This window comes from Mesoplodon densirostris, chromosome 3, assembly GCF_025265405.1.
Source record: "Mesoplodon densirostris isolate mMesDen1 chromosome 3, mMesDen1 primary haplotype, whole genome shotgun sequence".
Classification (NCBI taxonomy): Eukaryota; Metazoa; Chordata; class Mammalia; order Artiodactyla; family Ziphiidae; genus Mesoplodon; species Mesoplodon densirostris.
Genome location: NC_082663.1, coordinates 103,629,911 through 103,654,029, shown reverse-complemented (window position 1 = coordinate 103,654,029; position 24,119 = coordinate 103,629,911). Strand labels below are relative to the sequence as shown.

The 24,119-nt window shown below is 40.9% G+C and overlaps 1 protein-coding gene across 2 annotated transcripts in view; it reads right to left on the bottom strand.

The window, feature by feature from the left end:
- SNX24 (sorting nexin 24) overlaps window positions 1–18,582 on the bottom strand; it is a 171,767-nt gene extending 153,185 nt beyond the window's left edge. Inside the window, exon 1 of one of the 2 annotated variants that reach the window (XM_060091893.1) lies at window positions 18,261–18,582. In XM_060091893.1, the coding sequence (XP_059947876.1) occupies window positions 18,261–18,320 (60 nt within the window). In that variant the 5' untranslated portion in view covers window positions 18,321–18,582. The remainder of the gene's footprint in view (window positions 1–18,260) is intronic. The other variant, XM_060091892.1, reaches the window with a different exon arrangement.
- Between the last annotated feature and the right edge of the window lie 5,537 nt (window positions 18,583–24,119).

Here is a 24,119-nt window from a genome sequence, read left to right as displayed (position 1 = left end):
TAATTTACTCCAATAATTTTTATGGGAAAGATTAAGAGTATTGACTTTCAAAATAAGGTCTCCACTAATGTCCTAAGTTAATTTCAATCCTCTACCTAACAACTGGTACTTGAGAAGGAATTTTAGGATAATATTTAAAAGTTAATTAAACACAGTGTAAGCATTCATGTCAGTCAAGCATGACCTCTGTTCTACAATGCATTTAAATGCATGTCACCTTGACCTGTAACACAGCAATGTAAAAAATTTTGGTCAATATAAATCAAATGTACACTAATTTATTCAGCAGGTTTCCTGGTATCTGAATCAACATTAGAAATCTAACCAGTATTTGTTATTCTGCTATTGACAAAAGGAAGCATATTTAAATGATAACAAGTACTCATGGGTGTCATTTGGAAGTTAAATTGTTCCCCAAGGACAGCCTCCGTAAACATCTACATTTAAAGGTCATTTACCACCAAATTATGAACAACTATTGCATTTATTAGCACAAGTTCAATAGTTTGGAAGCTGCAGCCATCAATTTTTACTGATAGTGAGATCTAATTGTTCACTAATAATAAACAAGGAAAAGAGACCATTTCTATAAACTTTTATTCCCTGCACTATGATCACTTTTTAAAAATGGAGGTACAAAAACCTTCCAAAGGTATGTATTTGAAGAGAAAACTTTCCAACTTCAGGGAGAACTAAAGCATAGTTTAAAATAAATATCAGATAACAAAATATAAAAGCTCGTTTTCTCATGTTATATTCATCTGAACAAAAACAAAAAGGAGAAAAACACTACAATGTTTATATATGAATGAAGTGTCTAATTTTACTTTTAGAAGGAAGTGTGATGGTTAACTTTACCATGAGGTGCCTGGATATTCAGTTAAACATTATTCTGGGTGTTGCTGTGAGAGTTTTGAGATGAGATTAATATTTAAACCAGTAGACTAAGTAAAGCAGGTTGCCCTCCATAACGTGGTGGGCCTCTTTGGATTTTGGATGCAACATATTCTGGTCCCTTTACCAAGTGACCTAAAAAGCTGCTAGTTTTGAGTGCACCCCAGAAAAAGAGGAGGCTCTGGAATAGGTCCTGCTGCTGTTCAAGCGGCTCTGCCACTTGGGCCATGATGATCCGGCAGATCCAATGGTGCTAGAAGGGCAGTAGCACATGGGGATGGTGTTTGGAGCCTTCGGCAGGACCTTGCAGATGCCTCACAGCGCAGGTCTTTAGGATTCTGGAGCAAAGCTCTGCCATCCTCCGTGGATACCCACTCTCCTTTTGAGGAACAGCTCTTGGCCTACTAACGGGCTTGAGTAGAGACTGAACACTTAGCCAGGACCAAGTTATCATGCAACCTGAACTGTCCATCAGGAACGGGGTGCTATTTGGCTCACCAGGCTAAAAGTTGGGCATGCACAGCAATACTTCATCATTAAACAGGAGTGGTACGTATGTGATTGGGCCCAAGAAGGCTGTGAAGGCACAAGTAAGTTACTTGAAGAAGTGGCCCAAATGCCCATGGTTCCCACTCCTGCTACATTACCATCTCTCTCCTAGCCTAACCTATGGTCACTTGGGGAATTCCCTATGATCAGGTGATAGAGGAAGAAAAGACCTCTGCCTGGTCTACAGATGGTTCTGTACCATAGGCAGGCACCACCTGAAAGTGGACACCCCATCAATACGGGCCCCTTTCAGGGACACCCTTGGAAAACAATGGTGAAAGGAAATCCTCCCTGTGGGCAAATTGTGAGCAATGCACCTGGTTGTTCACTTTGCTTGGAAGGAGAAATGGGCGGATGTGCTACCACATACCAATTCATAGGTTGTGAGCAATGATTTGGCCGGATGATCAGGGAACTGGAAAGAATATGATTGGACAACGGTGACAAGGAAATCTGAGGAAGAGGTATGTGGACAGACCTCTCCGAATGGGCAAAAAACATGAAGATATTTGTGTCCCATGTGAATGCTCTCCAAAGGGCAACCTCAGCAGAGGAGGATTTTAATAATCAACTGAATAAGAGGACCTGTTCTGTGGATACCAGTCAGCCTCCTTCCCCAGCCACCCCTGTCATCGCCCAATGAGCTCATGAACAAAGTGGTCAAGGTGGCAGGGATGGAGGTTATGCATGGGCTCAGCAACATGGCCTTCCACTCACCAAGGCTGACCTGGCTACAGCCACTGCTGAGTGCCAGCAGTAGAGACCAACACTGAGCTCTTAATATGGCATCATTCCCCAGGGTGATCAGCCAGCTTCCTGGTAGTAAGTTGATTACGTTGGACCACTTCCATCATGGAAGGGACAATGTTTTGTCCTTACTGAAACAGACCCTTACTCTGGATACAGATCTGCCTTCCATACATGCAATGCTTTTGCCACGACTACCATCCATGGACTTGTGGAATGAATACCTTATCCACCATCACGGCATTCCACAGCACAGCATTGATTCTGATCAAATAACTCATTTCACAGCAAATAAAGTGATGCAATGGGCCCATGATCGTGGAATTACTGGTATTACCATGTTCCCCACCATCCTGAAGCAACTGGTTTGACAGAAGGTGGAATGGCCTTTTGCAGACTCAGTTACAGTCTCAGCCATGGGGCAATACCTTGCAGGGTGGGACAAGGTTCTCTAGGAAGGTGGATAATGCTCTGAATCAGCATCCAATATAAGGTGCTCTTTCTCCCAAAGCCAGGATTCACAGACCCAGGAATAGAGAAGTGGAAATGGGAGTGACACAATTCACTATTACCCCTAGGGACCCACTGGCAAAAATCTTGCTTCCTGTCCCCATGAATTTATGCTCGGCTGGCCTAGAAGTCTTAGCTCCAAAGGGGAAAAATGCTTCTATGCTTCTACCAAGAGACACAACAATGATTCCACTGAACTAAAATTTAAGACTATCACCTGGCCACTTTGATCTCCGTGTGTCTCTAAGTAAGTAAGTGCAGAGGGAGTTACTGTGCCGGATGGGGCGACTGATCCTGATTGCCAAGGGGAAACTGGACCAGTACTCCACAATGGAGGTAAGGGAGAGTGTATCTGCAGCACAGGAGATCCATTAGGATGTCTCGTAATATTACGATGCCCTGTGATAAAAGTCAACACAAAACTATAACAATCCAATTCAAGCAGAACTACTAACATCTCAGACCCTTTGGGAATGAAGGTTTGGGTCACTTCACTAGGTAAAGAACCAAGAGCAGCTAATGTACTTGCTGAAGGCAAGGAGAATTATGCACCGGGCAGTGAAAGAAGGTAGTTATAAACATCAGCTGCAAACTTGTGACCAGTTATAGAAATGAGGACTGTAATTGTCATGAGTATTTCCTTCTGATTATGTTATGAATATGTTTGTGTGCACATATAAATGTGTACATACATATATTAATATACAGAAAGCAAATATCTTTGTTTTCTTCCCTCTTTTATCTCCTCATTGTGTAACATAAGATGTACTGACTTTATACAGGAGTATTTAAGTATTGTTAACTTTACATCATAGTATTTAAGTTTCAGGATGTCCTGACTCAAGGACCTTAACTCCTCTTCTGGGTAAGGGGTTAGAGTGTTTTCAGTTGTATACAGGATAGTTGTATCATGTGAGGCAGAATTATGACCTTACTGTCATCTTTATTTGGAGATTAAGTATGGTTTAAGGAGATGCACATGGGTGCCAAGTTGGTAAGGGGTGGACTTGGAATGGTTAATTTTATATGTCAGTTTGACTGACCCACAAGATGCCCAGATATTTGGTCAAACATTTCAAATTAAGCAGGTCCAAAAATAGGACTTCTGATCTTTCCCCCAAAATGTGCTCTACCCAAATTCATCCACATTTCAGTAAACAGTGCCCCCATTCTTCCATTTGCTCAAGCTAAATATCTTGGAGTCATCCTGTTCCTCATTTTTTCCTCACACTCCATATCTAATCCATCAGTGAATCCTGTTGGCTCCATCATCAAAATCTGTCCAGAATCCATCTATCTTCCACCACTTTCACCTACAGAACTGTTCTAAGCCATCATCATCTTTTATGTAGGATACTATAATAGCTTCCTAACTGAGCTTCCAGCCTGTACCTGACCCTCCTATAGTTTATCTTCCACACTGAAATGAGACTGATTCTTTTCAAACTTAACTCATGTAACTAACACGTAAGGACGGGGATTTCCATCTGTTTTCTCTGCTACTGTGTCCTCAGCATCTAGAAGAGTGCCACTACACTGATCATGTGGTTAGTAATCAATACATACTTGGTGAATCAAATCATTCCTCTGCTTCCCTTCTGTCAGAGTAAAAGCCTTATCCCTCCTTCCCAGACCTACTGGCTATGCACTGCCCAAACCACCACCTCACCTCACATTATCCGCCCCCATCACACTACCTATGACCTCATCCCCTATTACCCCCTATTCTCTGACTCCAGTCCAACCTCACTGGACTCCTTTCTACATCTAAAACACACTGGGCACATTCCTATCTCATGCCCTTTGCACACACTGTTCCTGCTGCCTAGACAATGTTCCCTAGATAACCTCATGACTCACCCCTCACCTCCTTCAGGGCTCTGTTCCAATGTCACTTTCCCAGGGAGGGCTTCTCTGATGCTCCCCCCGGCACTCTTTATCCCCCTTCCCTTGTTTATTTTACTCAGCACTTATCACTATCTGAGATATTATACAATTTAATTATCATGTTTATTTCTGCCCTTCTCCACCCATCCAACTAGAATGTAAGCTTCTTGAGGGTAGAAACTGTTGACCGACTCTCCTTGAAGAGAGACCTTTGTCTGTTTTGTTCATTGCTATATCCCAAACAGGTGGATTACTGCCTGCCACTCAGTAGGTAGTCAGTAAATATTTGTTAAATATTTATTTAACAAGTGAGTGATCTGTTTCCATTTTCTCTTGGTATTATCAACAATGCTACAATGAATAACTTTACATGTATATCCTGTGCATTCATGGATACAGACCAAAAAGTGGGAAGCCTGGGTCAAAGGCTTATATAAATATTTTATTTAATAAATATTGTCAAACTGACCTCCAAAACAGATTCTCCAAGTTATAGTCTCACCAACAGTAGGAAAGCCTCAGCAACAGACAGTAAAGAACCGTCTCCCCTCACCCTCATTCTCATCAGTACTGGTTTTTATCAATCTTTTTCACTTTGCCTATCGAATTTTTTAAAAACTTGGTTTCAACTTTGCCCTTCCTTAATTACTAGTGAGACTAACTATCTTGGCATATGTTTTTGGTCATTTGTACCTCTGATATTTCTCTCCTCTTAAAAACAAACAAACAAACAAACACTCTCATTACTTGTAGAGCTTCCAGGACAAAATTTTACCTGGGGATCTACAGTCCCACTAAACCACTCAACCCAACCTTCAAACTCCAGTCCCACCCCACCACTTACCCACTACCCAGACTTCTCACCTTTCCCAAGGCCCTTCCTTGAACCTGAAATGATCTTCGTCCCTTTCTCAAACTGGCAAACTGCCACTCATACTTCCAGAACAGGCTCTCAGGTCAGCTACCCTGCACCTAAAATACCAGTGCAATGCCTGCGAGAAAGGAGGCACATAATAATCACAAGAATGAATTGTTGCTCTACTGGGCTTGTGTAATTTTGAAAATAAGACTGAGTTCCACTGGCAAGGTGAAGAGAACGGGGAGGGTGTATAAGAGAGAGAAGCTCACGGTTTCTAAAACAATTTCTAAATTCCTAAATTTATCTAAACTCAAAGAACTAAGAAAAGGCAGATGGTGAGACTCAACCCACATACTGGTTCTTCCTTAGAATAAAAACTTTTAAGTGAAAACCTGAGTAATCTGCGCTTTTAATAAAAATCAACAAGAGGACAGTAGCATATTTAAAATACCTACAACACTCCCTTCAAAAAAGGGGGGAGAAACTAGAAGGGGGACACAGAATATTTCAAATATGCCCAATCCAGTCATCAGAATTTAGCCAGCAAACTACATGGAATCTACATTCAGATACCACTATTCACCGATCAGATTGGCAAAAATCCAAAAGCCTGACAACATGCTCAATTGGCAAGCTTGTGAGGAAACCAGAACTCTCATAAACTGCTATGGGAATGCACAATTGCACAATTCAAGGAAGGGAATTTGACAATGCCTGGCAAAATTAAATACGCATTTACCTTTTGATCTCGTAACCCACTGCTAGGAATCTATTTTAAAGATACACTGACAAAAATACAAAAACACATATGGACAAGGCTATTGACTGCAGCCAACGATGGAGAGCAAAGAGCTATAGAAAAGAATGCAGCATCTCGGCGTATGCCCACGTAGTCATCTCCAGGATATACTGTTATGTAAAAAAAAAAAAAAGCAGGTGGAAGAAAATGTTTTAATGTGTTACTGTTTAATCTAAGAACAGGAGCAGAGGAACGAGCATATCTGTATTTGTGTATATATATATTTGTAGTATAAGGATAAACCATAACCTTTTTTTCTTAATGGTCATTAATGGCAGAGGAAGGAAACGGTGAATAGGACATAAACAGAAGCTAGATTTCCGCAGATAAACCTGATGCAGTAGATACTTTACACAAGTACAAAACAAAATTAATTTTTAAAAAATCCCTATGAATACAAAATAAAATGAGACTGGGTAGCTAGTTGGTGTTATCAGAGATGCAGATCCCACGGATGTGGAGGGCTGATCACGGGACTTGAGCATCCTGGGATTTTGGTATGCAGAGCGGATCCTGGAACCAATCAATGGGCCACAGATAACGAGGGACAACTGTACTGAGATTTTCAGTGTGGGAGAAAGGAGACACAGTTGAAGACACAAGTGAATAAGAAAATAAATTCCTTCCTTGACCACAGAAAAGATCTAGAGACCTCCACAAATGTGGTCGTCCCTTGGAATCTGTGGGGGATGAGTTCCAGGAGCCCCAAACTCTGTGAATGCTCAAGTCCTTTACAAAAAAGGACACTGTACAGTAAATACAGTCCACTCTCCATATTCGTGTGCTTGGCATCTGCCGATTCCATGAACTGAGAAAAGGTTTAGGTTGGTTGAATGGGTGTGAAACCCACAGATCCGGAAAGCCGACCCTATATACCCCATGCCCAGATCATGGTCTCTAAATCATTTCCCACTAAAGGTAACCAGACACAGCACCCAAGTTGAAAAAGCCAAACTTGAAAATGACCAAAGACGGGACAAAAAGTACATAAGAATGACAAAGGCAGTGGAATGAACTACATAAAACATGCTAATATACATAAATTCATAACAGTGCTAATTTTTAAAAGAAAGCCTCTATGATCACCTTTAGTTTGTGATCTTTGGAGGCAACCAATCCATAATGTTGACAAATAAATAATAAGAGAAAGAATCAAGAATTTATCCTGCCTTTCCTATAAAAACTAAGCTTCAGAGTAACTAATTTATGAGGCAAAGTTCCTTCTTTATACATGTATTCAAGCCAATAAATGAAGATAGAATGATAAAATTAGTATATCAATGCTAAGCAACCACTAATGAATTAATAGATTCCTTATTAATTAACATTAATTAATACTAATTAATTAATATTGATTAATATTAATAGGCAATGTTCTTCGAGGGCTGCTAGCATCACAAATCAAATCTTAAAATGACCAAGCCTCTACCTTTTTACCATGTAAGGAACAGAAAAATGTGTTAATATTTTTATATTACACATGACAAGGATGTAATGACAAGGATGTAATCAGCAAAATCCAGTGTGGGAAACTCTATGAGACAAATGTCACAGTTTATACAACAAAATAATTGTTAAAAACAAAAAAGCAAGGGAGAGAGGCAGAAAAAGAACCTATAGATTAAAAAAGATATATTAAGCAATCACACTGAATAGACCTAGTTTCAATCCCAATTCAAACAAGCTGCATTAAAAAAAAAAAGAACATGAATGGGAAAATTAAGGAAATGTAAAAATGGATTGATATTTACAATATTGATGAATTATGGCTTATTTTTAAATAATCTGATAATGATATTGTGATTGTTTTCTAAAAGGGGAATCTTTATTTTTTAGACATACAAACTGAAAATATTCACTGACAGGTCTGAGGTTTCCTTCAAAATGAAATCTTGGGGAGGCTGTGCAAGGAGCAGTGGGAAAGAATAGGAGACAAAACTGGCCATGAGTTTATCATTTTTAAAACTGGGTAAAGGGCTTCCCTGGTGGCGCAGTGGTTAAGAATCCGCCTGCCAATGCAGGGGACACGGGTTCGATCCCTGGTCCGCGAAGATCCCGCGTGCCTCGGAGCAACTAAGCCCGTGTGCCACAACTAGTGAGCCTGCGCTCTAGAGCCCGCAAGCCACAACAACTGAGCCCACTCGCCCCAGCTACTAAGCCCGCGCACCTAGAGCCCGTGCTCTGAAGCAAGAGAAGCCACCGCAATGAGAAGCCCGCGCACAACAACAAAGAGTAGCCCCTGCTCGCCGCAACTAGAGAAAGCCAGCGCATCAACGAAGACCCAATGCAGCCAAAAATAAATAAAATAAATTTTTAAAAATTAAAAAAAAAAAAAAAGCTGAGTAAAAAGGTCACTATTCTCTGCAGTGCTGGAGATGTTGAAATTTTCCATAATAAGTGATTACTTTTAAAAGGGAGGGTGAGCAAGACAACAATTGAAAATTAAAACTGAACAGACAAATACAAAGCAAAATAACAGGAAATTGCATTAAAAACCTGAATGAGTACCTGGAAAACTAGCATAAGAATACAAGGTATGAGCCCAATGATTTGCTTGTTTTGGAGAGATGCAGTGGGGGATGGAAGAGAACGGAGAAGGTGGGAAATATGTATCTCCATGCCCGCTGTAATACATCCCAATCATTTATATAAACATACTAGTCTCTGTGATTTTGAAGGAGAAAAATATGTAGTAAATAGGGCTAGAAAACTAAACCTGAATTGAACTGACGAAAGTTGTAATAAGAATACAAGTTGGTTAAATGTAATCGTTGCTTCTGTAGTACTTCAAAGTCTCTGCAAAGAGTTTATCTTACATAGCACAAATATTTATCCTGGACTTTGGTTTACATTATTAATTCACATTACAGAACTTAAAAAAAAAAGTAAACTTCAAGGCAGTCCCTACTTGAAATAATATGAATAAATCACGAATATAACTAGAGACACCATTCCTTGCACTTTGTAAGGATTCTCTCACTTCATCCTTAGACCATCCTATAAGGTAGTTACAGGCAGACCTCATTTTATTGCACTTCCCTTTATTACACTTTGCAGATATTGCATTTCTTACAAATTGAAGGTCTGTGGCAACCCTACGTGGAACAAGTCTATTAGCACCATTTTTCCAACAGCATTTGTTCACTTCATGTCTCTGTGTAACATTTTGGTAATTCTTGCAATATTTCCAACTTTTCCATTATTATTATGTTTGTTATGGTGATCTTGTGATTACTGATCTTTGATGTTACTATCGTAATTGTTTTGGGGCACCAGAAACTGTGTCCATATAAGACAGCAAATTTAATCGATAAATGTTGTGTGTGTTCTGACTGCTCCACAAACTGACCACTCACCATCTCTCTCCTTCTCCTTGGGCCTTCCTATTCCCTGAGACACAACAATATTGAAATTAGGCCAATTAATAACACTACACTGGCCTCTGAGTGTTCAAATGACAGGAAGAGTCGCATATCTCTCACTTTAAATCAAAAACTAGAAATGATTAAGCTTAGTGAGGAAGGCATGCTGAAAGCCAAGATAAGCTAAAAGCTAGACCTCTTGCACCAAACAGTTAACCAAGTTGTGAATGGACAAGTTCTGGAAGGAAATTAAAAGTGCTACTGCAGTGAACACATGAATGGTAAAAAGTGAAACAGCCTTATTGCTGATATGGAGAAAGATTTAGTGGTCTGGATAGAAGATCAAACCAGCCACAACATTCTCTTAAGCCAAAGCCTAATTCAAACAAGTCCCTAACTCTCTTCAATTCTGTGAAGGCTGAGAGAGGTGAGGCAGCTGCAGAATAAAAGTTTGAAGCTAGCAGTGTTTGGTTCATGAGGTTTAAGGAAAGAAGCCGTCTCCATAACATCAAAGCGCAAGGTGAAGCAGCAAATGGTGATGTAGGTAGAATCTGCAACAAGTTATCCAGAAGATCTAGCTAAGATAATGAATGAAGGTGGCTACGCTACACAACAGATTTTCAATGTAGATGCAACAGCCTTTTCTTGGAAGATGTCATCTAGGACTTTTCATAGCTAGAGAAGAGAAGTCAATGCCTGGCTTCAAAGCTTCAAAGGACAGGCTGACCCTCTTGTTAGGGGCTAATGCAGCTGGTGACTGAAGCTAAAGCCAGTGCTCATTCACCATTCCAAAAATCCTAGGGCCCTTAAGAATTATGCTAAATCTACTCTGCCTGTGCTCTCTAAATGGAATATCAAAGCCTAGATGACAGCACATCTGTTGACAACATGGCTTACTGAATATTTTAAGCCCACTGTTGAGACCTACTGCTCAGAAAAAAAAATTTCCCTTCAAAATATGACTAGTCATTGACAATGCACCTGGTCACCCAAAAGCTCTGATGAAGATGTACAACGAGATTCATATTGTTTTCATGCCTGCTAAGACAACATCTGTCCATAGCCTGTGCCATGGATTAAGGACTAGTTTCAAATTTCAAGTCTTATTTCTTAAGAAATACATTTCAGAAGGCTATAGCTGCCACAGATGGTGATTCCTCTGATGTATCAGGGCAAAGTAAATTGAAAACCTTCTGGAACGGATTCACCATTCTACATGCCATTAAGGACATTCATGATTCATGGGAAGAGGTCAAAATAGCAACATTACCAGATGTTTGGAAGAAGTTGATTCCAACCCTTCATGGATGACTTTGAGAGGTCCAAGACTTCAGTGGAGGAGTTCACTGCAGATGTGTTAGAAACAGCAAGAGAACTAGAACTAGAAGTGGAGCCTGAAGATGCAACTGAATTGCTGCAATCTCATGATGAAACATCAGTGGATGAGGAGTTGCTTCTTATGAGCAAAGAAAGTGGTTTCTTGAGATGGAATCTACTGGTGAAGACTGTTGAAATGACAACAACGGATTTAGAATATAACATAAAGTGAGATGATAAAGCAGCAACAGGGTGTGAGAGGACTGACTCCAATTTTGAAAGAAGTTCTGTGGGTAAAATGCTATCAAACAGCATTGCATGCTGCAGAGAAACCATTCATGAAAGGAAGAATCCATCAGTGCAGCAAATTTCACCGTTGTCTTATTTTAAGAAATAGCCACAGCACCACAACCTTCGGCAACTATCACCCTGATCAGTCAGCAGACATCAACGTCAAGGCAAGACTCTCAGCCAGCATAAAGATTACGACTCACTGAAGGCTCTGATGATGGTTAGCATCTTTTAGCAGTAAGGTTTTTTTCTTTTTCTTTTTCTTTTATTTTTTTTTTGCGGTACGCGGGCCTCTCACTGTTGTGGCCTCTCCCGTTGTGGAGCACAGGCTCCGGACACGCAGGCTCAGCAGCCATGGCTCACGGGCCCAGCCGCTCCGCGGCATGTGGGATCCTCCCGGACCGGGGCACGAACCCGTGTCCCCTGCATCGGCAGGCGGACTCTCAACCACTGCACCACCAGGGAAGCCCCAATAAGGTATTTTTTAATTAAGCTATGTAAATTTTTTTTTTTTAGACATAATGAGACTGCTCACTTAATAGACTACAGTATAGTGTAAACATAACTTTTATAGCTCTGGGAAACCAAAAAATTTGTGTGACTCTCTCTATTGCAATAAGCAGTGGTCTGGAACTGAACTCGAAATATCTCTGAGGTATGTCTGTACTAGTATCCTCTTTTACAGATGAGGAAAAAAAGACACAGGAAGATTAAGTAGCTTGCCCAAAGTCTGGCTTCAGGCTAAATGCTGCAGGCAAGATTTGAGGCAGACAGTATGAGTCCATCCACAGCCTGTGCTTTTCATTGTGAGGCTGTGTCAGCTTCTGTCATAAACTGGTATAATATTATAAATAGGGTTTTGCCAAGTGGCAAAACTTTCCAAGGAAGCATCAGAAATAATCAAAATTTGATTTAATCTGTACAGGTTCATATCTAATAACATGCCTGTCTCATTTTTGAGAGACAGTGTACTACAACTTGGACTACTTAGTATCACATCAAAGCAGATGAAACTAAATACAATGTGGTACCCTGGATGAGATCCTGGAACAGAAAAAGCACGTTAGTGGAAAAATTGGTGAAATCCAAAAAGTCTGGAGCTTAGTTAATAACAAGTTACCAATGCTAGTTTCCTTATTTTGACATTACCATGGTAACGGATGATGGTAACAGCGGAACTGGGTGAGGGGTACACGGAACTGTTGGTACTAATTTTTCAACTTTTCTGCAAATCTAAAATTATTTTAAAATCCAAAGTTTATTTTAAAAGAATAGATCAATTTCTAAGCACCGTATCTTCAAAATTCAATCCTCTTGTAAAATGTTTGATTTTCAAGTGAATGTAGCATTCTGTTTATGTTCAAGAATATTTTCAAACTGTATTTCTTGTCTTTAAGGGTAAGGAACGTATCTTACACATGCCTGACTTAATCACTCAACACACGTTTAATGTTCGCCTATGCTGTGAGTTTACCACGTGTGAGGCACTGTGCCAGCTACGTCCTTGTTACACAAAGGCCTCCTGTATCATGTTTATAAAGGGAAGATAATCGTTGCGGGCACTGTGGTCTTGCTATCCTTCTGAACTTCTCCCACTGCGGTGTCTACAGGGTTAGGTGGCAGGAACGGACTGACCGCATTCCTAGCTCCAGGGATGCCCCCTAACTATTCTCACTCCATCTGGTTAACTTATCCTTGCCACAGTGATTACACAAATCATGGTGAAGGCAGCCAATCAGCACACAGAATTCCTCTGGCAACTGCATTGGTTGAGGAACTAACTAGGGATAATGAGATATGAAGGAAGAAAAGTGTCCTTGCTCTGAAGAAACACCCTCTCTTCCTCTGGATTTTGTAGAATATGATTTTTTTTTAAATCTGCAATATGTTACCATTTCGTCACCAGGTGGAAGCTACTCTGAGGATGAAAGTCAACAGAAAGTGGAAGTGGCCAGGCCCCCTTGATCTTACCAGTGTCATTCTCACAAATATAAAATGGCAATAATAATATTTCCCACAGACCACTGTTAATTCCAAGGCAATATGTGCACTACAGTTATGTTAAAAACAACAAAAACAACTAAGAATTGGGATGATATTAAGGTTTTGCTAACCTTGTGGTAGTATTTACATTTTGGTTATGTTTCTTTAAAAAGTCTTTGCCTGTCAGATATTCACAGTAAAATGTTTACAGGTGAAATTTTATTTTGGATTTGCTTTAAAATACTCCAGAATTTTTTTTTTAATGGAAGAATGAAGGGTGGTGAACGAAATAAGTATTGTAAAATATTGAAGGTGAGTAATGGGTAAATGGTGGTTCATTATATTGTTCTATTTGTGTATTTTAATCCAGAAAATATTAAACTGATAATTATCCCTGCATATCTCAATATTATGATCGTGTATATATGGAGCTGCCTTATCTGTTGAAAAGCATGATATAAAGTAAATCAGTGAAAGAGTCCAGATCTCAAGAAAAAGACATATTTGTATAAACACAACACACTCAGTCACACACATACAGTTAAAATGGACTTGAAGGGCTTCCCCGGTGGCGCAGTACTTGAAAGTCCGCCTGCTGATGCAGGGGACACGGGTTCATGTCCCGGTCCGGGAAGATCCCACATGGCGCGGAGTGGCTGGGCCCGTGAGCCAAGGCCGCTGAGCCTGCGCGTCCGGAGGCTGTGCTCCGCAACGGGAGAGGCCACAGCAGTGAGAGGCCGGCGTACCGCAAAAAAAAAAAAAAAAAAAAAAAAATGGACTTGAAAATCTATCTAATTGAATGCCTCGATTTTTACAGCTACGGAAAATGAAATCTAATACCTTCCAACTTTTATGGTGTTACATGAATGGTAATTCTAGTTTTGTTTTGTTTTTACCAACCATGTTATCTGAAAATGGAAAATATAAATACTAACCTATACTGGCACCCAGGACCTGCTTCCTTTCATGTCCAGTGGACTGTTCTCCATCCCCACCTGACAAGGCCAGTGAGCCATATCTAGCACTTTCCTTCTTATAAAGCACCTACTGCTCTTTCTCTTCCTGCCTCACACCCCTCACCCAGACCTCTCTATGTATCCTGAACTCCAAAATGAAATGGCCTCATCTGCCACAAAAAACTCAGCAGGCCCCCAAATGAAACTGCCCACATGTCAGGTTTTTTTTTGTCACTGGCACCCAATACTCACGGGAGTCACCCTGTTGCCTCACATCTGGTCACCAGACCCTGGAGATTCCTGTTAAGTCCTCCCCTTTCCTTTCCCAGTTGCCTTAGTTCAGCCCTCATTCTCTCATTTCTGGTCATTTTGCATCTCCTACATGATTAATGCTCCAGGGTCATCTTTCTAAATGCAAAGCTAATCATGTTACTTCCTTCCTTAAAACTCCAGCGACTTCCCACTGTCTGAAGCTGAAGTCCATACCCCTTTAGAGCTCTCAAGGCTAGCCATCTGGTCTCTCCACACCTCTCTCTGTCAGGAATCACTGCACAACCCCAGTCCAACTCACTGAGCTGCTTCACGCCTCAGGATCACTGTGCTTCTGACTTTCTTCTATTAGAAGACTCATTCATTATTTATTCAGCACACATGTAGTGAATTTTCACTATGTGATAAGCCCTGTACAAGGAAACAGCAGTGGCGAGTGACACTGTCCTAGCCTCAAGGAGCTTACAGCCTAGCAGGGGAACAGATATTAAACAAATACACTGTGGGGGGTAGGGGTAGGGTGGGAAGGGTTCACCTGCATTTTGTTACAGTATCCTTTCCTGCTTCTTTGTAAACTAAAATGATTTAGAAGTGGCCCTTTTTTTGTTTGGTGTGGTTTGTTTTTTGGTGAATCTGGGCGTTTAACATGCCTTTTTCCTGAGATGAAATTTTGCCCCGCACTTCCTCTTTTTGAAATTCACAATCCCAGCAAAATTCTCTTCAGATTTCAAATGTCAGCATTCCTGAGCACCCCTTCCCCCCCACCCAGAGCACATCACCCTAAGGCAGAGCTGAACGGCCACGGCCCTGTTCCTCCTCAGGACTCCAGCTGACATCAGAGCGCTCTAACCCTTCCCCCCACCCCCGACCCCTGCTGCACGGGCTGAGGGTCCCTAAGGACAGCAACAACATACTTCCACCTTTCAATTCCCCACCTAACACAGTGCAGGCCCACGGTAATGTTTAAATGCTCAAAGGGCAAATATTCACTCTTCAAAGGTAAATTACTTCATACATAAAGCATAACTTCGTATAAGCTTTTTGAATAACAATTGAGCAATACTGATAAAAACTTAGAAGGCCCAGAAGTACCACTTCTAGTTAATGTTCTACAGCAATCCTAGTAGTAGGCATAAAAAGCATGTACAGGGATATCTTATTTCAACATTTGGCATAGTTGCCAAAAACTAAAAGCAAATGTCAATGGCCACCAACAGAGATCTGTGTTAACAAATTATGGTGCATTCCTTCTGCGGAAGATCCCTTTGCTACCAGTAAGAAGGAGAGAGACCTATCCGTATTGGCACAGAAAGATATCCATAAGCTGTACAATGACAGCTATAGTGAAATCCTGCTATTTATTCTAAAAAAGAAAAAAACATGTTTTCATAGCATAGGGGGGAAAGTCTCTAAGAAAGCACCCCTATGCGTTATCCCTAAGGGCATGGGACAAGGAGGAGGAAAAATCATTCTGTACTTTAAATTTCCTATCATTGAATTTGTTAGAATGCAGTTTAATATTTCTTAAATTTGAAACACAATCACTAAAGTAGAAAGGTACTTTTTACACTAAAGTATACATTATTTTACCAGTTTCTTGTTTAGGGAGCTGAGATGATATTTTTAAATTCTGGGTTTTTCTAAAAAGATGAAATATTATGCGATGCTACCTTCCCAGCACCCAGAATACAGACACATAGCAGGCACTCGGTTAATGTTTGCTGAATGAATAAACTGCTGTACAATTCCAAAACTTCTGGCCAAGGGTAGAAGGTATCTGCTTCACAAACTCACAAAGGAAAAAAATCACTCGCAGAAGTATCTTAACAAATGGTTACCAACGTACATAAATTAGGATTTTTTTAAAGTAAATTTTCAAAAAGCACACAAACTCTCCTCACATAAGCAATCTTCTACCTACCAAGTTTACCAAGAAAAAGGCTCCTTCCAAATCAGTTTAATTCAAAACCTGGAGTGTGGCATATGGCTGGCCATAACACAAGTAATAAAAAGAAATAGGAAAACTTGGGTTAAAACACAGGTACTCTAATAGAAAAAACCAATCATTTTGATCCACCTAAGTGCTTATTTGGGGAGGTAATTAACTTTTAGCTTGGACTACTGAGACCAAGGCCCCTGACAAGCAGCCTGTTTATCTCCAGGTGCTAAAAGAATGCCCTAAAGATGGAAAGCCCTCCATGACTGTTGATGCTGATGGGAGAGGTGAGACACCTGAAAGAAGGAAAGACAACCAAGGTTTTAGGCTTAAGGAAAAAGACTTGAATAGGTTCAAATTTAAGGTCATTCCTCCACCCTTTTTTTTTTTTTTTTTTTTTGCAGTACGCGGGCCTCTCACTGTTGTGGCCTCTCCCGTTGCGGAGCACAGGCTCCAGAAGCGCAGGCTCAGTGGCCATGGCTCACGGGCCTAGCCGCTCCGCAGCACGTGGGATCTTCCCAGACCGGGGCACGAACCCGTGTCCCCTGCATCGGCAGGCGGACTCTCAACCACTGCGCCACCAGGGAAGCCCCTCCACCCCTTTTTTTGAAGTAAGATACAGTATATTTAATCAATTTCATGACTCATTTATTTATATAAATAACGGCCAGGGAGCTCAGCTCTTCCTTGGTTGAAGTCCCCCTCTTCCCCCAAGGGAAGGCACTTTGAGAACTTGTTTTGGGATACATGGACCCAGTAGTCTACGTAATTCTAGAAACCCACATACTCCTTGGACTTTTTTTTTTAATCACTACTCAATTCTAAAAATTCCTTTGAGAGGGTGATTTAATCCTCGCTATAAAAACACAAGGTTCCAAATAAGTTGTCACCAAAACCCAATAATCTTTAGAGAAGAGAGAGATTAAAATACTTCTCTGCCAAACTAATGTAACTGGAGTTTAGCAAGTGGGTGAATTAAATAACAAGTGAATAAGTGAATAAAATAACAATCCTTTAGAGTGCCCTGTGCAATTTTCCCCAAAGCCTACCTGTTCTTTAAATGGAAATAAAATTTTCCAAGGTCTATCCCAGGCTGAGGCATTTCTCCCTCTAGCAATGACTGTCTAGATGAAGATGTCTAAGTTCGCTGGGAAATCAACTACCTACAGTTCATTTACTAAACTTATTACCCGAAGGTTCCAGGCCCTGGTCCCTGCCCTCCCTGCCACTCCTCCACTCTTGAAAGCAGGGATCCTGTTTCTCATTCTTCAGAGACCACAGTTCTAAGTATGGAACAGGTGCTCAGTGAGTACCTGATTTTTGCCATTTCATGGCACTGCATAACTAGAAAAAAACTTTGGGAATCATCTAAAAGCAACACATGTGTTTGCTTTGGCTAATAAATTCTACAAATGATGATTTTGTTTTTAATTAGCGTATTTTCCATCTGAATGAATCCCTACGTAACTTGGAAACCAACATCAACCTGCCCGCAAAGACACTTCTGTCTGGACAGAGGAGCAGCTGTGCCAGAAACGAACGCAGCCCATCCCGGGCTCCAGAGGGCTGGCGGCGGGGAGAATGGCGAGCGCCGCGTCCGAGGACACGACTCCCGGCGCTCCTAGCTGGAGGCCGGGAGCCGGGCGGGGAGGGGGAAGGGACCAAACCGGGGCACCCCGAGCGCCCGCCGCCGCGCCAGGGAGGGGGCTCCTGTTTCCTTGACAACCGCGCCGGGGCGCAGCCTTCTCAGTGGGCCCGAGGAGGGGAGGGAAAGGGAGGGGAGCGAAGGGACCCCACCCCTCAACCCCGCGCAGGGGCGGCGGCTGCCGGAGGAACCTTCCGGACTCAGCAGCCGCAGGCCTGGCTCGCGGGGCCCTGTCCCGCCGCGGCCGGCGCCTACCGTGTATCCCCGCTCCAGGTCACTCTCCTCATAGCGAAAGGACGGGATGTAGACCTCCATGCTCGCGCCAGCCGGCCAGCGGAGGGCGAGCAGGGGGCGGGCTCACGGCCGCGGCCGCCGCCCCGCCCCCGGCCCAGCCGCCCCACCCCCCTTCCCGGAGCCCACGGGACCCAGAGAGTGCGCGGAGCGGGGCAGGGGCGGGAGCCGAGGGCCGGCAGCCGAGGGCGTGGGGACTCTGTAGCCTGCCGCTCTCTGGGCGGACCCGGGGCCGGAGCCGGGGGCCGGGAGCCGAGGGCGCGGGGCTCTGGGCTCCTGGGTTTCAGGCCCAAAGGGCGGCAGAGATCAGCTGGGCCCGGAGGAGGCGGGGCCTGGAAACCTGTGAGTCTGCAGAAAAGGGGTGTGCGCGCCACCGCGCCGGGGACAGGGCCGCACCCCGACGCTCCCTGCCCTGAGGCTCGAGCGTGCGCTAGGCTTGCAATTTGCAAGACACCACCCTTAACAGATCGCCAGACAGCAAGGAGTAGAAAAGCATGGAGCCTCTTCATTTTGCTTTTGATTGGTTGAATTTTCGCCTTAACACTCGGCTGGCACGAACAGCAGCGAACCCTGCACTACTTCTACCAAGACTTAACTGTTTCCCTTCGATTCCAGGGTCAGCGTCTCCTTCTGAGTTAGCCGTCGAACCTGGGAATGATGCTATAATACAGAGCCCGAAAGTCGGCTGCTCACTGAGACAAACATTCCGGTGCTCCATTTCTAAAATCCTGCCTGTATAGGGCTTTTTAACTACAAGATAAAAATAGAAGACGGGGGTGCGGGGAAGAAAGAAAGAAGAAAGAAAGGTGAGGGCTGGAATCTGCCCCTCAGGCCAGAACATAACAACCTGAAAATACCTAAAATATGAAGTGTTCCAATGAGGAAATTTGGTTATCAGGTTACATTTGCGAACTCCGAGTTTCTTCCTTAGGTTAGAGCACAGGGCAGAACAGAAACTTGAAGGTGACTTGTATAGCAAGTTTCTTGGGCTGCAAGTAAACAGCTGTGACTACGTCAGTTTGCCCTTGAGGCCAGGGGGCATTTCAACTTGAAACTCTTAAGTTTATGATGAGACCTTAGTCATGCAAAAGAGGAATAATCAGGCCCTTTGCTTTAAGAACTTGCCTGATGTGGACCTTGCAAAGCCCTCTACAGTAACCTCAGGTGAAGACCCCACCTCCTCACCACACATTTGCAGCTCCAGGGTGTGTCCGCCTGTCAGAACACCATGCCTCAGAATAGGCTGTGCCCTATAACCAGACTAGCCTTTCTCTTTTCTTCCACTGGCCAGCACCTCCAGATGTAACCAAACAGCTCTGTGGGCTCCATGCTGTGTCAGTTCCGAGCCTGGTTAGTAAGTTCCCTTAAGCCTCTGGTGACTATCACACGGTACTGTGCCATGTATTTATCTGCCTCACCCCTAGATTCTAGAGAAAGTACTTTAAAAAAATTATTTTTTATCCTCTTTTTGGCATATTGCCAGGCACATTTTTTGTTAAAGCTTTATATAAGCATTTAAATACTCATCTTTACAAAACCAGCAGGTACCATGCCAGATGTTATTACATCCCATGTCTCATTTAAGCTTCATAACAACCCCATGAGGAAGTGTTATGTACAGTAGGGCTTTCAAGGACTAAGAAGTAGTGTTCCTATGGCCGAAGACCCTCCAAACAATTTCAGGATTGGTTGAAACAGGTTATTAAAGTCTCAGAGTGTAATGTAAACCAGGATTATGTAATCATAAAATCCTTGAGCTACAGCTTGCTGATCAAGCTTTTAATATGCTTTTTATACGATCCTTCCACAACAGCCAGTACTAGTAGCCTGCCATATATATTTTTGTCTGGCTTGGCTCACCTATTTACCCATTGGATTTAAGAGTCAGAAATGTATGGGTCCAAGAAGATGTGACAGGTGGTCCAAATGAATCCATTTTTTTTCTTCCTTTTTTGCTGTCTTCTACTAATAGCTGAGTATAATTTAATTTTGCCTTGCTGAAAATATATACAAGCTCTCGATATGTGGGTGTGTTCTTGAGGGTCTATCAGCGCAGCTATAATTGTTATAATTTGTTATTTCATATGGCATAATTAAAGCTCAGAGAGGATAAATAACTATGAAATTACTAGCTAATAATTAGAAGAGCTAAATTTCTAATCAAGTTCTGTGGGTAACCACTGTAAAGGAAAGAAGAGAATAGCACTAAAGTAAGAGAACATGGCAAATGTATTATTGTGATGTTCTTACATATCTTTTAGTATGACTCTATAATCTGTGACAGGTGAACTAAATATCTTCTCAGAACATTAATAAAAATACATGGCAAGTACACATGTAAGCAGTTGAACAGTTAGTATCTGTTAATAAAGGCCAGAAAATTACATAAGAAAAATAACAAAATTCTGCTGGAATCTGGGTATGAAATCCCTACACTAAAAATACCACATTTACCTAGTGTTGGGCAGAAGTATATTTTAGCAAACTTAATGATAAACTGCTTTAAATACCAACTTATATTAGAAGTCTTGACCAAAATCTATCTAGAATATATTACATATTCAACATTCAGTTATAAGACTAACATATCATGACCAAACAAGATTTATCCCAGTAATATAAAGATGGTTAAACATTAGGGAATCTGTTGCCATATTTCTCAACATTGTCAGATTAGAAAGGAACCAAAATGAATGAGTATGAAAATAAATTTTGACATACTAAACTTTCTTTGGGTTATTTGTATGGAAATATGTTAATATAAATGTTTCAGACATTACATGAAATTTCTAAAAATCTTATATGTTCTGGTATAATGTTATAAGTCATAATTCTAGTTATTACTTTAAAATGTATATCTCAGAAATAACTACATTTCATTGTCAATTGTGTTATTATGAACTTTCATCAAATCTTTAGCCGTGGTCATTTTTAAGTCTTTTGTCATTTACAGACAGTTCTAGGTGTACTCTGATGCTTTTGCAAAAATGTTCCTATAAAAGAGTTTCATCTTCAAGGAATTCATAGAAAAGACTCCGACAAGTACAGGTTTCTGGTAACTGACTATACTGCTGAACTGAATGAATAAGCATTTTCAGAACTCTAATGGAAAACTGATGAATTCATAAAAGTGCTAACAAAAGATCAAGATTAAAAAAATTAATTACATGGGACTGAGTGAACTGATGAAGATGACTATAATTTTTGTGACTTTCTGTTTGAATAAAAAAATTTTTTTTAATGAAAATAAAATTTGAAACAACATTACTAAATCAGTACACCTCTTCCTAATAATTCTTAACAGGCTGGAAATACCAAGAACCATCTTTAACTTGATAAAGGTTACCACAACACTATAGCAAATATCCTATTCAACATCATATAAGGAAGCATAAGAATAGTGTCCATAACTTTATCACAAGTATTGTTTGACATTCTGCTGGAGGCCCTAGCCAATGCAACAAGACAAGTAAAATAAATAAGAGGTATAGATATTGGATAGGAAGATATAAAACTAAGGTTACTTGTAGATGAAATGATCTACATAGAACAGAATCAACTAAAAACTTATTAGAACTAATAAAAGAGTTTCATAAGGTGCCAGATATTAAATCATCATATACATATCAATAGATTTCATATTCAATAGCTTGCTTACACAACAACATTAACCAATTAGAAAATAACGGGGAAAACCAAAAGATTTCATTAATGACATATTAAAAACTTATAAAATTTCTAAAGATAAACTTAACAAATGTGCAAGACCCATATGAAGAAAACTAAAAAAACATGAAAGGACACAAAAGAAAATCTGAAAATAGTTTTATCATGTTTCTGAATGGGAAGGATCAATATTTTTTTATTTTCTTGGGTAAGTTTTCACCAAAACAAGTTATAAAGTTAATACAATCAAATGCCCAACCAGCTAAGAAACGTGACAAGATTGTTTGAAAAATGAATAGCCAGGGCATGTTTGAACAACAACAACAATAAAAAAAGGGATAAGTTAATCTACAGGATGTTAGAACATACTATAAAGCCATAGTATTTAAACCAGTATAATCCTGGAGCAAAATTAGACAAATGAAGAAGGGAACCAGATAGCTCAGAAATAAATCCCTTAATAGATGGGAACATAATATGAAACAACAATGGTATTTCAAAGCTGTGAGGGTAAAAAAATAAGCTATTCAATAAATAGCTGAATGTTTAAATAGTTTTAATCAGTATTTAAAGAGTAAAGTTTTAATAAATGTTAAAAATAGAATAATTAAAGGGTGTAATGAATAGTTTATGGATAACTGGCTCTCCATCTGAAAGAAAAGTAAAATTCATTTTAAAAGTGAATTCCATGTATAGTAAAAAGCTCTAGGAAGAAACAGAGCTACAAAACCTTAAAGCAGACAAAGTCTTATTACAAAAAACAAATGTCAAAGACATTAGGGGAAAGATTATACTACATTAGAGTAGATAAAGATTTAAAATTAATGTAAACCAAAGACCGTAAAGTTTAAAAAACATTCAATAAACTGAAAAAATAAGTGCAACACATATGACAAAGGATTAATGTATATTTTATATGTAAAGAATACATAATTTTTCTTAACGGCACAATCAAAAATGGACACAGTGTGAACACACAATTCCCAAGAGCATGCAAGTGGACCAAAAAAAAGAAAAAGAAAAAGAAAAAAAATCTGTATGAGTTATCTATTATCAAGTAACAAATTACCCCCAAATTTTAGCTGCTTAAAGCAATACGTACTTATTATACAGTTTCTGTTGGTCAGGAATCTGGGAGCAGTTTAAGTTGCAGATGAGATGTACACCAAGGCTACATCTCAAGACTCTACTGGACTGTAGGATCCACTCACAAAGTGGTTCACTCACATGCCTGGCAAGTTAATGCTGATTGTTGGCAGGAAGCTTCAGTTCCTGGCCACTTGGACCTCTCCATAGAGACATCGAGGCTTCCTCCAAAGCAAAAAAAATCGTTAAGACCTCAGGGCAGAAAGTACACCTACCCTAAGAATTCACACTCCATCATTTCTGCAATATCCTGCTGGTAACAAAGTTTAGCCTATTTAGTGTGGGAGCCACTATACAATGGTTTGTGTCTCAGGAGGCAAGAATTAATCGGGACTATTGTGGCGGGTAGCTAACACATAACCATGAGCAGAGAAACAAATTCTACCATATTATGGGTAAAAATATTTTGGTGTACTTACACTATGAATATTATGTTGCACTTAAAAAAAAAACTAATGTTAGGATTTATGGGTTAAGATAACAAATTGGGGCCTCCCTGGTGGCGCAGTGGTTAAGAGTCCGCCTGCCGATGCAGGGGATACGGGTTCGTGCCCCGGTCTGGGAGGATCCCATATGCCGCGGAGCGGCTGGGCCCGTGAGCCATGGCCGCTGGGCCTGCGCATCCGGAGCCTGTGCTCCGCAACGGGAGAGGCCACAACAGTGAGAGGCCCACATACCGCAAAAAGAAAAAAAAAAAAAAGATAACAAATTGAACATACACAATTTCACTCCATCTAGCCCCAGTAAAACTGCAACAAGGAATTTCTCTCTCTCTCTCTCTTTTTTGACGCATAAAGATAGGAAAAGCAGGAAAAGAGAGAGTAGCAAAAAGATTTTTATAAGCTAGAAAGCAGATAGATGAGAGGTAACTTTCAGCAAACAAGTAAAAGCCAAATTAAAGCCAGCAGTGGGAAAGCTGAAAATCAACCTGAGTTACACAGGACAATACCCAAAAAGATCAGTGAGAGGAAAGAGAAGATACATCTAGAATAGGAGGTAGTTGGCTAAAAG